This window comes from Podarcis tiliguerta (genome assembly GCF_965153285.1).
Source record: "Podarcis tiliguerta genome assembly, chromosome: 8".
Classification (NCBI taxonomy): domain Eukaryota; kingdom Metazoa; phylum Chordata; class Lepidosauria; order Squamata; family Lacertidae; genus Podarcis; species Podarcis tiliguerta.
The window spans coordinates 51,430,242-51,443,772 of NC_139541.1; the positions used below are offsets into that span (position 1 = coordinate 51,430,242).

General features: G+C 43.6%; 1 protein-coding gene across 1 annotated transcript in view; it reads right to left on the minus strand.

The window, feature by feature from the left end:
• Window positions 1-2,233: 2,233 nt before the first annotated feature.
• CHST8 (carbohydrate sulfotransferase 8) overlaps window positions 2,234-13,531 on the minus strand; it is a 236,719-nt gene continuing 225,421 nt past the window's right edge. The window contains exons 3-4 of the mRNA XM_083452942.1: window positions 7,912-7,949; window positions 2,234-4,666 (exon numbers count right to left, since the gene is read on the minus strand). Coding sequence (XP_083309068.1) covers window positions 3,518-4,666; window positions 7,912-7,949 — 1,187 coding nt within the window. The 3' untranslated portion in view covers window positions 2,234-3,517. The remainder of the gene's footprint in view (window positions 4,667-7,911; window positions 7,950-13,531) is intronic.

Here is a 13,531-nt window from a genome sequence, read left to right on the forward strand (position 1 = left end):
GAGCTGGCACAGCAAAAAGAGTAAGAGAAATCTCCTTCCACAAGTGTCAGCAATCAGCATAATATATTTAGTTTAAATTCATGCAATCCTAACTGAATCTCCTAAAGTAGGTAAAAAAAAAAAGGATAAAAACATAACCACATGCATAAAACATCCTGTTTTATAAGACTATTGTGGCTACTGCTTCAGTAGAGGGTCCCTGCGCTCTTTTATGTTTCAAGTAACACAACTTTGGGACGTAGGAATCAGCGTCTGCATGAAAGCTTTTCCCATTAAAACAAATCCTCCACACTGTATATCTTCATGTTTCTTTGCTCCCCTGAGGGCCCAGCTCTGCAGGTTGCAGAGCTTCTCTCTCTTCCCAACATGAAGAGACTTTTAGGTACTCAGCACCTGGAAGGATCAGCCCAGTACTCAAATCACTACTCAAACACAACTTCTTTTCTTCAGTCCTGTTGCTGTTTTATTAGAGAACTTCTTTTCGTAACAACAACAAACGTCTTCTAAAGGGGTTCATTTCTCTTTCTCTGGATTGTTTGAGGAGCATTAAGAGAGCTCTGCTGGATTTTCAGCCTCGGTTGGGACTCAAACTGCTCCCGTAAATGGGCTTCAGAAAGAATTTGCTGTATTGACAGTTACAGCAAACCCTTCTGAATTTTGATGGATGGGCAGCTCTGCCCACCTGTCAAAGTTAGCATGTGTGGGGGGTGGAAATAAGAAGCCAGGTCCCAGTTCCCAGCTCCTGCTGTAAAGTGATGGTGACAGATGTACATTTTTGAGGCCATCATCCAGAAGGCCCCCTCACAACACTCTTCCCCCCAAATTTGAAAACATCAGAACCACCTGGAGGTCCTCTTCTACTGATCTTAATTCCTGGGTTGGTCTATAAGGAAGGAGATGCTCTTTCATATATTTGGAGCCCAGATTTTTTAAGGGCTTTCAATATCCATGTGAGCGCTTTGAATTAGGACTGGAAGCTAATAGGCAAGCAGTGCAGTTTCTTCAGTCCAGACGTCATATGCATTCTTGCATCCACCCCTGTCAAAATCTTGGCTACTGCATTCGGCAACAACAGCGGCTTCCAAACAGTTTCCAAGGGAAGCCCCACATAGAGGGCACTGCAGTAGTCTAAGATACAGGACAAAGCTCAACATTTTGGAAATCCCCCCCCCCCCCAAGGTGTTGATTCTGCCTTTGAAATCCTGGTAATGGACGTATGGCAGCTATAACATGGGATACAGGAGTAAAGTCATCTTTGTCCAAGAGGGTCTAGAATTGGTCTGGGACCTGGAAACAGGAACTCCTAAAAATGCATTATATTAGGGAAATGCATTGCCAAAAATGTGTTTATTAGGCAAATTTGCATTAAAACGGTTTATCGGAAGGTAGGCACACTAAAATGCTGGTGATTTTTTGTCAGCGGACTGTTTGTTTCTTAACTTGTAAACCGCTGCATAGATGTGGCAAACTGAACAGAAGATTGGAAAAATGAGAAATTGAGAGTAACCAAAATTGACAGATCCAGCCATCTGTAGTCATCACGTGCTTTTGATTTAACCAGGGTGTTAGGTGGGTGTGCAACCCAGATGTGCTAAGAGGCTTTCGCCAAATCTCTTCCGGCTTTATAAGGCAAAAGTGACACCTTGAACTGTGCTCTGAGGCTTGTAAGGGGGCAATAAACTGTTTGCAACCATTAAAAATAAAGGACCCTGATGGGCAGGAAGTGGAATCTAAATTTATTTGCTACTTTAAAGGCAACATTTGATATTCCCTGAGACTACATAGATTAAACTAAAGATTTATGTTAATGCCAAGGATTAAAAGAATTTTAATAGTGTGCATAAAGATGTAAATGTGCTGTGTTTCATTTTCTTGCAGATGAATGTGCCATAAGGGAGCTGTAGATGGAAGAGAATGTATTCATATCCTGCAAATTGTAACATCTGGCTTAATTTTGCACTCATGTGTTCATTAAATATTAGTTGCCTTCCATTCGTGCATCCTTGAAATCACACTTTAATATGGAAAGATTTCCCTTCACCCTCTGTACTCCCAGAAGGCAAGTGAAAAGAGCTCCATAAAGCAATTTTTTACTAACCATATTTTTGTAAAATCCTATGTCTTCTCAAAAAAGGGTATCACAAAATCATCTATATTTTCCCCTTCTCGTTCTGTATCTGTGTGATGCAAACAAACACCTACACTCTTGTTAGAACCTCCCCCCCCCATAATAGATAAAATTATAATGGGATGGAGACAATTAAGGGGTGTATATATAACCAAGTGCAAGCAGGGGTGGAATTATTTGAAAATGTCTGAATCAAGCTTATCCACAGATATTTTTTCTAATTTTTGTCTTGCGCCTTCATCTCAATGAAAGGTGAACAAATTGTTTTACTGGTTCCTTTAAAGATATGAACAATGATCACTGGTTAAAAAACTGAGCCTGGATAGCTCATTTGGTTAGGCTGCGGTGCTGATAATACCAAGGTTGCAGGTTTGCTCCCCATATGGGACAGCTGCATATTCCTGCATTGCAGAGGGTTGGACTAGATGATCCTCAGTGTCCCTTCCAACTCTACAATTCTATGATTCTATATGCATTATTATACATATAATATGATATGTATATACACATTTCCTATAGCAACCAGCACATAAACATACTACTATATAAATATACTTATGTATGGATACTTATCAAATTATGCTGCAGATAATATAGCACCACGTGGAATGTGACTCTTCCATATGTATATAATTTTCTGTATAATTTTGCATATAATTAGCCAGAGTTTTTTATATATATAAAAAATGCACTGCACAACCCAACAATGCACTAGTGGCTTGGATATAGGTGAGTGCTTGATGCAAGAGGTGGTTTGGGGGACAAATCGGATCAGAACTTCTAAATTCTGTGTGTAAACCCATTTAAATCTGATTTGTCTTCCTTCCCTAATTGTTAGCTATGTTCTATCATTCTTTCTTTTTTTACACTGCGAGTGTTCCATAGCTCTGCCTAGCATGTGCCATCAAGCTTTGCAGACTGAAGAATAAGCTGAAGGTGACAATTTTTCTTTATATTTATTAATTCCAAAATCATTTTTTAAAAACCCAACAACATGGATAGGAGTATTACTGCAAGGTTGATGATTCTTGAAAAACATAAGGGCACGTTGTGCTTCCAGAGTGTAGCAACGATTGTCCTGAATGTGGGAGTAAATTTAGGGTGGTTCTACATTAGAACCCTGTCTTGGTGTTATAACAGGTTAACTTCCCTGACTTCTGCCACAAAGAATCCTGGGAATTGTAGTCTGGGGTCCCTGCTGTCAACAGTCCCTATTTCCCACCCTCTCTGAACACACTTCTCAGGTTCCCCTGTGCGACCAGTGTAGGTACCTGTGGTGTAGATATGTCCTTAGCTTATTTGCCAATGGGTACAGTTTACTTGGAACTTATTTTACACAGACTTGCATATGAGGAACCACAACAGTAGCTCCCAGTGCCTCTGCCACTGTCAATACAGATCTTCAAAAGGCTTTGAGTAGTTAAACATCAGATAATCCATGTAATAGAAATCATAGCTACGTTGCCTTTGAGAAGGGGAGAGCTGTTTGAAATATTGCTGTGTAATTTGGGTGGTTGTTCTCTCTTCATCAGAATGCCTGTCTTTAAACCTAGGAAAAGTCAAATTTTGTGGCGCATTTATTAAATGCAAAAAGAAGTTAGCATCTTCCTCCATGGTTTCAAATTTACCAATAAAATCATAGTCTATCAAGCACGGGCTGCAGAGCCTGTTGACATGGTCCCAGTGAATATCCATGCCCACAGGCCGGTGGACATCAAGAAGATATTGAATGAACTCTTTAAAGGTTACCCCAGAACCTGTCCTCAGTGCCTCCTTCGTGGCATTGACGCGGTACCTTGAAATGATAGGTCTGCCAAAAACCGGGTGGTAGTAATTGTTGGGATGCTCAAACTTGTCTCGAAACGCCGAGACCAATTTTTCAAAAGGTTCACGGACAAAGAGCATCTTCGTGTAAGTGTTCAGCCTGTGGTTGATCCCTTTACGATCAAACCCATCCAGCCTTTTCAGATAATTCCCATAATGAACCGTGTTGTGTTGTATGACCTTGGTCGAGGAGGCCAGTCCATTAAGGACCATGAGGACCCTTTTCCAGTTGGAGCAACCGGCCTTGGGAACTTCACAGTATAAAATTCGGTACTTATCTTCAACGAAGATCCTGGAAACGTGATAAGGTGTGATGATCCTTTTGTTGTTGCTCTTGTATTTCGAGCAAGTCTCTCTCATGATCTGCTTTCGCTCTCTTTGGGTCTTGTAGAGGCTTTTCCACTTGACGTCGTTCCTGTCCTCTGATTTCAAAATGGGCAGGTTGTGGAAGGAGCTGTTCACGGCTATCAGGATGGGGCTCTTTTTGATCACAAACCTCCTCCTCCGTTTATGAGTCCGGGCAGAATTAGCTCCTGCGCTTTTGGGGGAATGGTCTTTAATCACCACCAGGATGTTCTGCTTTCTGCTTGCGCCTTCTTCCAGGGCAGCTCCATTGGGCACGGGGTGTAGCGAAGCCTTCTGGTTCGCAATTGGGAATTTGTCAGCAGCATACAGAGGCAGTTTCCCGTCCTGATTGTTGCTGGATGTGCAGTCCTAATGGAAGAAAAGGCCCAAGAAATTACTAAATGAGAGAGCATTCATCACCACGGACAGCTTGCAGTGTTTAATGGCTCATGCTATTTGTACCATTTTAGCTCAGCTTAACTATGGAAGGAAATGCATTGTCTTGCACGCAGCTTTGGCGCTGCAGTAATTATTTTTCACCTTTCTGCTTTTGAATGTATTCTTCTTAACTTGAGCATCACTTCTAGGGGCAAACCAGAAAGACCCAGCTAGGAAATAGCGTTGTGGGTTTTTAAAATTTTGTTTCTTACTATGTTAGATTCTCTCCCCCCCCCCCCCCCCCGGTTTTATACTATAAACTGCCCTGTGATCCTCAGATGAAGGCAGTATAGAAATTCAATAAATAAGTTTATGAGTGTGACCGCAAAAGGTTTTCCTCTAGAGGGTACCACCTGCTCACAATTGTATCCCAAGATATGCTTTGACACTGATTCAGTGCTGTAGTGGAAATACCATACTTTTCTGTGTATATGATGCCCCCATGTATAAGACACCACCTATTTCGGGGGACTAAATTTAAAGAAAATGAGGGGAGATGGCCCTCATTGTTGTTGAGCTTTTTTTCAGGGGGAATTGCACGTGTGCCATCACCCCAGCAGGGCCGTTGCTGGGGGTTGGCAAAGTGGGCAGCTGCTCCCCCCACGCCACTGCGGGCGGCAAGCTCCCTAGAGCGCGGGCCTCCCACAGCTTGCTCCCTATAGCACTATCCGTGTATAGGACGACCCCAGTTTTTTGACATGATTTTTGAGTAAAAAACCCTCATCTAATACACGGAAAAATACAGTAAATACCGTACTAGCAGTGTAGAACCACTTTGTATTGGGACTGAATGATGAGGTGAATGGGGTAATTTCATTCCTATCTATGTCAAACAGCAATGTCAATGAAGCACTCTGAGTCAAATGAGCACCCCCCTCCCAAGCCTCTCACTCTGTTTTTCCATACTTTCTACTGTTTTGTACACTAGATTTCTATGTTTTTCTGTGTCTCTGTGTTTCTCTACTCTAAGTCCATGGGCTTTGTGAGAAGTGAGCCTGTCTAAACGTTCCTGGTGGACCATCAAGGAGCTCTTGGTAATTTAAAATTTTTTACTTTGTTCAAGCCGAGTAGCAGCAGATTTTTTAAATACAAAAAAATCAGCTGAAAAGCTTCCTTTAACTTGTGGATAAAAAACAACAACACCCACTGCTCTGCTTGCAAAAAAACCCAAGCTCTGTCCTCCAGAGCACTTCAGCACCCCACAGGCAGCATTCAGGACAGCCTCACCTTGAAGATGCAGGCTAAAAGATATCCCCTCCCAAACACAAGCAAGTACTGGGAAAGCCTGGCTGGATGATATGTTGCTGCTCCTATTTATTTCTAATTATAAGGTTAATTTGGGGTTTCCTGCTTGGATGAAGCACCTTCAGTAAGACTAGAGAAACCTCACCATGATTTGGTGGCTCTTACCCAGGCATAGGCAAACTCGGCCCTCCAGATGTTTTGGGACTACAACTCCCATCATCCCTAGCTAACAGGGATGATGGGAGTTGTAGTCCCAAAACATCTGGAGGGCCGAGTTTGCCTATGCCTGCTCTTACCAGATGTGCCTGCTGCCATCCATTCTGTTCAGTAAGGAGGGCTGCACTCAGCTCAGTGGGAAGTGACTTTGTGCGTGGAGAATATACCTCTTGTGAAACAAAATGGGAAGCCTTTGCATATGTGGAGCTCTAGACCATGACTCAGATATTCAAAGTTGCCCAGGTACCTTCACTGTGGGATGAGGGTGAAAGCGGGACCACTAGGCTGAGCTATTGCCTTCTGAAATCCTAGACTTGCCTACTAACACCAGCCGAGTTCTATTGGACTTACTCTCCTCAGCAATTTTGGAAGCAAGATTGAATAGCATTGCATACGAGAACTGTGCTCGTTCGTGTGCACAGTGAAGAGTTAGAAACTACTACATGTGTTAACCACTGTGCAATTTTTACAGAGACAAGAAATTCAGATTTATTTGGCTCTTGATCATTCACGGAATCATATAATCGTCGAGTTGGAAGGGATCCCAAAGGACATCTAGTGCAACCCCCTGCAATGGAGGAGCCACAATTAAATAATTCAAGGCAAATGGTTTACAATTTTGACAGTAGGTTGAGCAGGGGAGTGTAAATGGATGGAGGACCTCTGCCCTCCTGCCCACCTTGCCAACAAGACCCAGCAGGGCTCTGAAAACAGGCTCAGCTCCCCTTGGTGGTTCTCCTTCCCCTTCAGGGTTGCAATTGCGGTGTGGTTTTCTTGTATTTTTGAAAGATTCTTTCCCCTTCAGTTGTATGGACTCAGTTGTTTTATGGAACTTGAAGGTCTGTGGGTATTTAATAAATGTGGACAACACAGCAGTAATGGGGTTATGTGTGTGTACAGCAGCTGTCAGGTCGATGGCAGTCATAGTCAAAACATCTGGAGGTTGGCAAGGGTTGGGGCATAGGATTGCAGGTTTACATGTGCAGTCTGGTCCCTCTCCTGTGCCTCATTTCATTTGATTTTTCTTGAATCGCTCGCTCTGCCAGGGCTCCCATGCATTTCCAGTTTATTGCTCTAGAAAGATGTGAGCCATCTGTGCAGACGGGCTTTTAACCAAATTGACACCTACTGACACCATAAGCTGGTCATTATGCAGAGTTCAGGATCATTCAGGTTTGCAATATATCATGACTCTGCTTATAAACCCACCGCTAGCATGTCATGATCAGCAGATATCTGCGACTGAATTTCTCCCTGTGCTGGTAAAATCTGCGCAACGCTCCCATAAATGTCAAAGGGGTTTTTACAGGAAAACTCATGCCGTTGCAAATAACCAAGAGCCACTAGATGGAGCAATTTCACTAAGGTTTTTCATGCCGGCAATTCTAAAGGACTTAAAAGTGGGTTTTTATTAGTTCAGTTTGATACATAATGTGGATATGCAAAATGTTCCCAGGCAAAGTGCATCAGATTTATCCATCCTAACAAGCTACCAACAAGGCTGCATTTCACAAATCGAGAGAACAAATCGAGAGAATTTAATAAGAACATCTGTATTCTGGGGAATTGTGACGCCTCCTGCCTTCTTCAATCTCTCTTCCTCCAATCATTCTGTCGTCTCTAAGGCCATTGCGCACATCTCCCACCACCCTGCAATTCAGATACGATTCAGATTATGCAGCTTCCCTAAAAACCTTTCAAAAGAGGCAACTTACTTTTTTGGGTTGCTGTGATCCCATGTTATATCTCAGACCTAAACAAAGAAAGAAAAGCATTATTACAAGCAGGAACCTGCAACAAAATGCAGCAGTGTTTTCTCGTGCCTAATCAGAGTGTGTCTGGTCAGGATTCCAGCTTTTCATTCCCTTAGAGCAGGCGTATCCCTCTTTTCCTCCTGCAGCCCCACTTTTGATTTTATTTTTCAGCTGACAGTCAACATTCTGTGGTTTCTGAGCATGCTCAGTCTTTTATTAGGCTACCCTCCTTTTAAAAATATAATTTATAATATATATATTTTTGCACTTCCACAAACAGTGTGGGTTCCCTGAACACACTGGTACCTTCCTCTTGTTTCTCAGTCGCCTCATTTTGCCTTCGATGAGAGTTCACTATTAGAGGGCATGATACACTCTGGAAATGCCCACCCCATAACAGACCTATAGGGTGGGTAACTGACAAGTGAAAAAGGAAACCGGAGGTCCCAGCAATAACAAACACATCTAATTACAGAGACCCTAAGAAATGCACAACTTCTTTTTGCTGTGTCAATGAGGTGTATCAATACCCCCCTTCAAATTAAATTAAATTTTGAATTGTTGCTATTATTACTTTATAAATTTCACACACACACACACACACACACACACACACACATACATACCCCGCCCATCTGGCTGGGCTTCCCCAGCCACTGGGTGGCTTCCAACAAAAGATTAAAAATATATTTAAAAATTAGTCATTTAAAAACTTCCCTAAATAGGCTGTGTGGACAGCATAACACAGCACTGAATCAAAACTCATTCACAATTATGTCTATTATCTATTCATATATCTATGTTTACAGATTGCTCCCTCATATAAAAGATCAAGGCAGTGTGCAAGAAAGTACGCAAGGGCAATGAAATAATAAAATATCATAAAAACAATACAAATTAATCAAACGACATGCTGAAAAGCACAAAAGAGGTTTCTAAGACACATCTAAAAATGAGCTTCAAGCGTGTCTGCCGAATCTCTGCTGGAAGTGTATTCCACAGCATGGGATCAGTGACCAGTCGTTTAGTGGCCATTTCAGCCCTGCAGAGTCCCTTCAAGACAGTCACTGCCACGCCCCCTCACAGCCACAGCCCCTTTTAAGAGTATGCAATAATAATGATAATTAGGGATGCACCAAAACAATCAGTGCAGATCTCTATGTGCTGCCTTTCAGCTAGATCTACCATTTTCTGAGCATGTACGTGGGGAAAGGTGCTCCAATATTTTCCTTTGGAGTGGCTTAAGTTATGTTTTCCTTGAAGCTGCGTTGTAAGTAATACAACTTGTGTGCGCTATTCTTGAAATGGAAGCCTCTTTTTGTTTCCAGTGTTCCTAAATGCTTAGCTTTTTAAAGTTTTTATCCAAATGCGCTTTTGGTTTTAAACACAGTGTAAGGGAGTATATTGTATTTAATTATGGGGTATCAGAGTTTTTAGGGGGTTAACCAGACTGGGATAGCTGGGTTAGCAGGTTTGTTGGTTTTTGAATGTATGATGTAGATTTTGTCAATTTCGTTGTTCTGCATGGGACAATGATAAAAAAGATTATCGTATCGTATACAGAACAATTCCTCAGCGCCTTCTCCAGAGTGACCCTAGGAGCCAATCCTCAGTGGCCAACTCATCTCCTTTTGAGGCATCTGATCAAAGATCTGTATTTTAAATTGAGCTTAAAAATATATTTTCAGATGCTTGCTCCAGGCTAGGCAGTAAAAAGCTGCTGAATGCCTTGGCAGAGGTTTAGCCTTGGCAGATGTTTATTTTTCTGAACAGGACCCCTCATTGATTTGTTGCAGTACTTCAAAGTTGTAAAAAGGAGCAAAAGCTGGGAACAAAGGTCATACAAATTACAGAATACAATCCAAGCTGCAAAAACATTAATTAGAGTTGGTAATTACTCAAACTCAGCCATATCTTTCCAAGGTTTAAGATATCCTGAGAAGGTTAAAAGGCAAAGAGCTAATAGCAACAACAGCTGGCGGGGTGTGTGTGTAAATTGAAGGGTTTGCTTTAGAAACTGTTTTTTTATTAAGTGCTTTTTCTTCTAAAAATCTATGTGTGATATATTAAATGTATTGACTTTAGTGTAATTATGCAAAATCTAGAAAGTAAGAAATGTTAGATTCTTATGTTAGATTCTTATTTCATTGATGGTGTGTGAGAAGGTGAACCCAAGACCTCTGTTTATATGACAAGATTTAAAACCATGAGCCATCTGTTTTAGCCATTTGTCCCTGTTGCCAAGGGCAGAAGAGCCAAGAGCAGAAGAGCAAAGGGCATAGGGTGATCTGATAATTAAGATGCCTTGTCAAGGCAAATGTAAGATATATGATAGAAGGAAATATAGCTCTTTGTCTCCCATAAAAGGTAATAGGAAATGGGTGTATCTTTTATGATTGGTTCTAGCAAACAGCCAATAGGAATTTCAACCAGGCTGATTGGACAGAGGCAGCCAAAGGAGGAGTAAGGAGGCTGGGCTGAGGGAATATAAGTGCTGGCCACCAGGGCTGGGGTGTGCAGAGCTTTTGGTAAATATACCACTGTGCCAATCATTTATTTGTCTGACAAATAAATTATTATTTAATTTCTCTATTGCTGCGTTGAATATTTCATTCCAGCTAAGCGTTAACCACAAGCAGGGTGCTACACTTTCACTCTGATTGGTTGCAATCAGTACAAAGCGTGAAAGACTTCTCAGCGGATTCTGCAGATCCAGGCCCCTCCTCCTTCCCCCTCTCTGTTGCATCCATATTTCTGCCAGCCAGTGGGGGAGCTTCATGCTCCAGCATTGGGGTGGGGTGGAGAGCAGGCGGGGCGGGGCTGGTGTGCGTCCTGGGGGCGGGGCATGCCACCTGCAGGGGCGTGGTGCCCCGCGTGGGTGAGGGTGCAGCCACAATGGCACCCAACCGGGATCTCGCTGCCAGGGGCGGTGCGCTCCCTCCGCACTCCTCTTCTTCCACCAGTGCTGCCAGCCCCCCCACTACTCTTAGCCCTGGGAGGAAAGCTCTTATTAGCACCAAAGGGAACCTTTTTTGGTGGGGGACGGGGACGACTAAAGGCACTGGGGGAGCCTCTTTCCTGCCCTGCATGGCGTGTTGCACCAACTCCCGAAGCTTCCAAATGCAAGAAAGCCCCTTGTTTTGCAAGCATATTTCTCACCCAGCCTCTTGTCATTTTGCAGCTCTTTGCAAACAGCATTTCCAGCCTACCTGCACCTAATTATCCCAGAGTCTGGATCATCATCCAGGGCCATTCAAAGACGCAAACTCCCCTGTATATAAATGGGATAATATTGTGCCAACAAATGTCTATCACGCAGTGGCAGCATCACACCAGGCAACGCTCCTCTCCTTCTTCGGCTTCGCTGCCTGCTAGTCTATTACAATGCAGGCATTGAGCGTGCTAACAAAGCCAAGATCCCTTATTTGCTGCTTGGAAGTGAATGCAGGAAGAGATAGAGAGAGATGGAGAGAATGTGTGACTTAAATTGCTTGAGGATTATGCAATCTGGCTGGCTTCTTTATGCATCTCTCTGGTAAGGATACGGCCACTTGTCACTGTCAGCGCTGCCTGAGCAAGCTTCAGTTTAATTAATGGGGCTTTGCAATCTCTAGACTTTTGACAAGGAGAACCGCGGGTCAACGCGCTGTTGCACAACAGCATGATAGCCTATTGATGGAAGAGCTAGGCTGCAGCTCAGTCCTATCAGACGTTTTTTAATTGGAGGCACTTTTCTTTGGTCTTGCTGCTGTGGGTGTGAAACCCGACCAGTGGCAGATCACACCCTCCAAAGCCACATGAATCCGGATGACCCTCGGGTGTGGCTACAAACCGGGAGCTGCACCTAGTGTTGCATTCCATGGGATAGATACCCTCAGATGGTACCACGCTTTTTTCTGATCTTATTTCCACTTCTTGCACCCCTCCACAACCACAGAGCCTGGAATTAAGCATCGCAACACATTTGCGGCTCCCACGCAAAGCAGCCGGTCTGCCTTGTGCGCTGGGTGTCAGGTGATGCCGCCATGCTGAGAGCCCCCCTGGGAGGGAGGGACAAATCTGTCAATCTTCGTTTCTCTTGGTTTCTAATTTTTCGACTCTTTAAGTTCAGTCTGCCATGTTTCTGCATGAGTTGGGGGGGGGGGAGTCCTCACCCAGCAGCATTTTAGTGTGCAGAAGTTTCTGGGAGTCAGAAACTCTGGCTATCTACTGAAAAAGCACCCGCAGATATACCACTACTACTAGTAGTAATAATTTATTAGTTATACCCCGCTCATCTGACTGGGTTTCCCCAGCCACTCTGGGAGGCTCCAAAACAGAATATTAAAAACACGATAAAACATCAAACATTAAAAACTTCCCTAAGCAGGGCTGCCTTCAGATCACTGGCGGAGGAAGACGAGTGTGGGTAGCGCAATCCTGGTATGGTACCATCGTGGCTCCCCCCCCCCACGTTGGGTGCCACGCCCCTGCAGGTGACGTGCCCCACCCCCAGGATGAGTGCCCCGCCTCTGGGATGTGCACCAGCCCTGCCCCCGCCTGCTCTCCGTCCCCTGGTGCCACAGCATGAAGCTCCACCACTGCTTCAGATGTCTTCTAAAAGTCAGGTAGTTGTTTATTTCCTTGACATCTGGTGAGAGGGCTTTCCACAGGGCAGGCACCACTATAAAGAAGACCCTCTGCCTGGTTCCCTGTAACCTCACTTCTTGCAGTGAGGGAGCCGTCAGAAGGCCCTTGGCGCTGGACCTCAGCGTCCGGGCAGAACGATGGGGGTGGAGACGCTCCTTCAGGTATACTGGGCCAAGGCTGTTTAGGGCTTTAAAGGCCAGCACCAACACTTTGCATTGTGCTCGGAAACGTACTGGGAGCCAGTGTAGTAGATGGTGCTCTACTTTTTGCAAACTCAGGTTTCTTGACAGCTTTGTTCAATAACAGCCTTGTTTGCCATGAAGACAGCCACCCATTCTGAAGTGGATGGCATTCTGAGGCATTTGTTTTGAGGATGGGTGTCTCCATCCTTTACCATGGATGCCTTCAATGTGTTTATTCATTTGTTCCATTTCTAAAGTGCCATCCATAAGTCAGGTTCCTGGGGTACCTTATAATATTCTCATTTCAGCAATAATGATGCATATTAATAAAACAGCTATTTAAATAATTGATGCAAACATGGAATTTAAACAACCACCTTGTTAGAGCAAATGGATAAGTTCCTTTGCAGAGGTCTCAGGTCCAGTTTTCATCAAAGACCTGGGCCAAAAAGTACATATTTCGGGCGATGATGGAACCCCCCAGAAATGAAGCCATCACCCATAATTCCAAGGGGAAGGAATTCCATTCATGGCATGCTGCTTCAGGAAGGCTAAACCCATTGGTGGGACAATGAGATAGGCTTCCTTTAGATGTCTCAGGAGATGCTTCCATCCCCAAGTCCCACAGTGGAGTCAGATTTATTTTCATCTTATTTTTATCTACCACACTCTCAAAGCATATTTCTTCCTCTAAAGAATCCCATTAATTTGTCCCTTACAGAGTACAATTCCCTGAACCATTAGCAAACTACAGTTCCCATCATTATTTT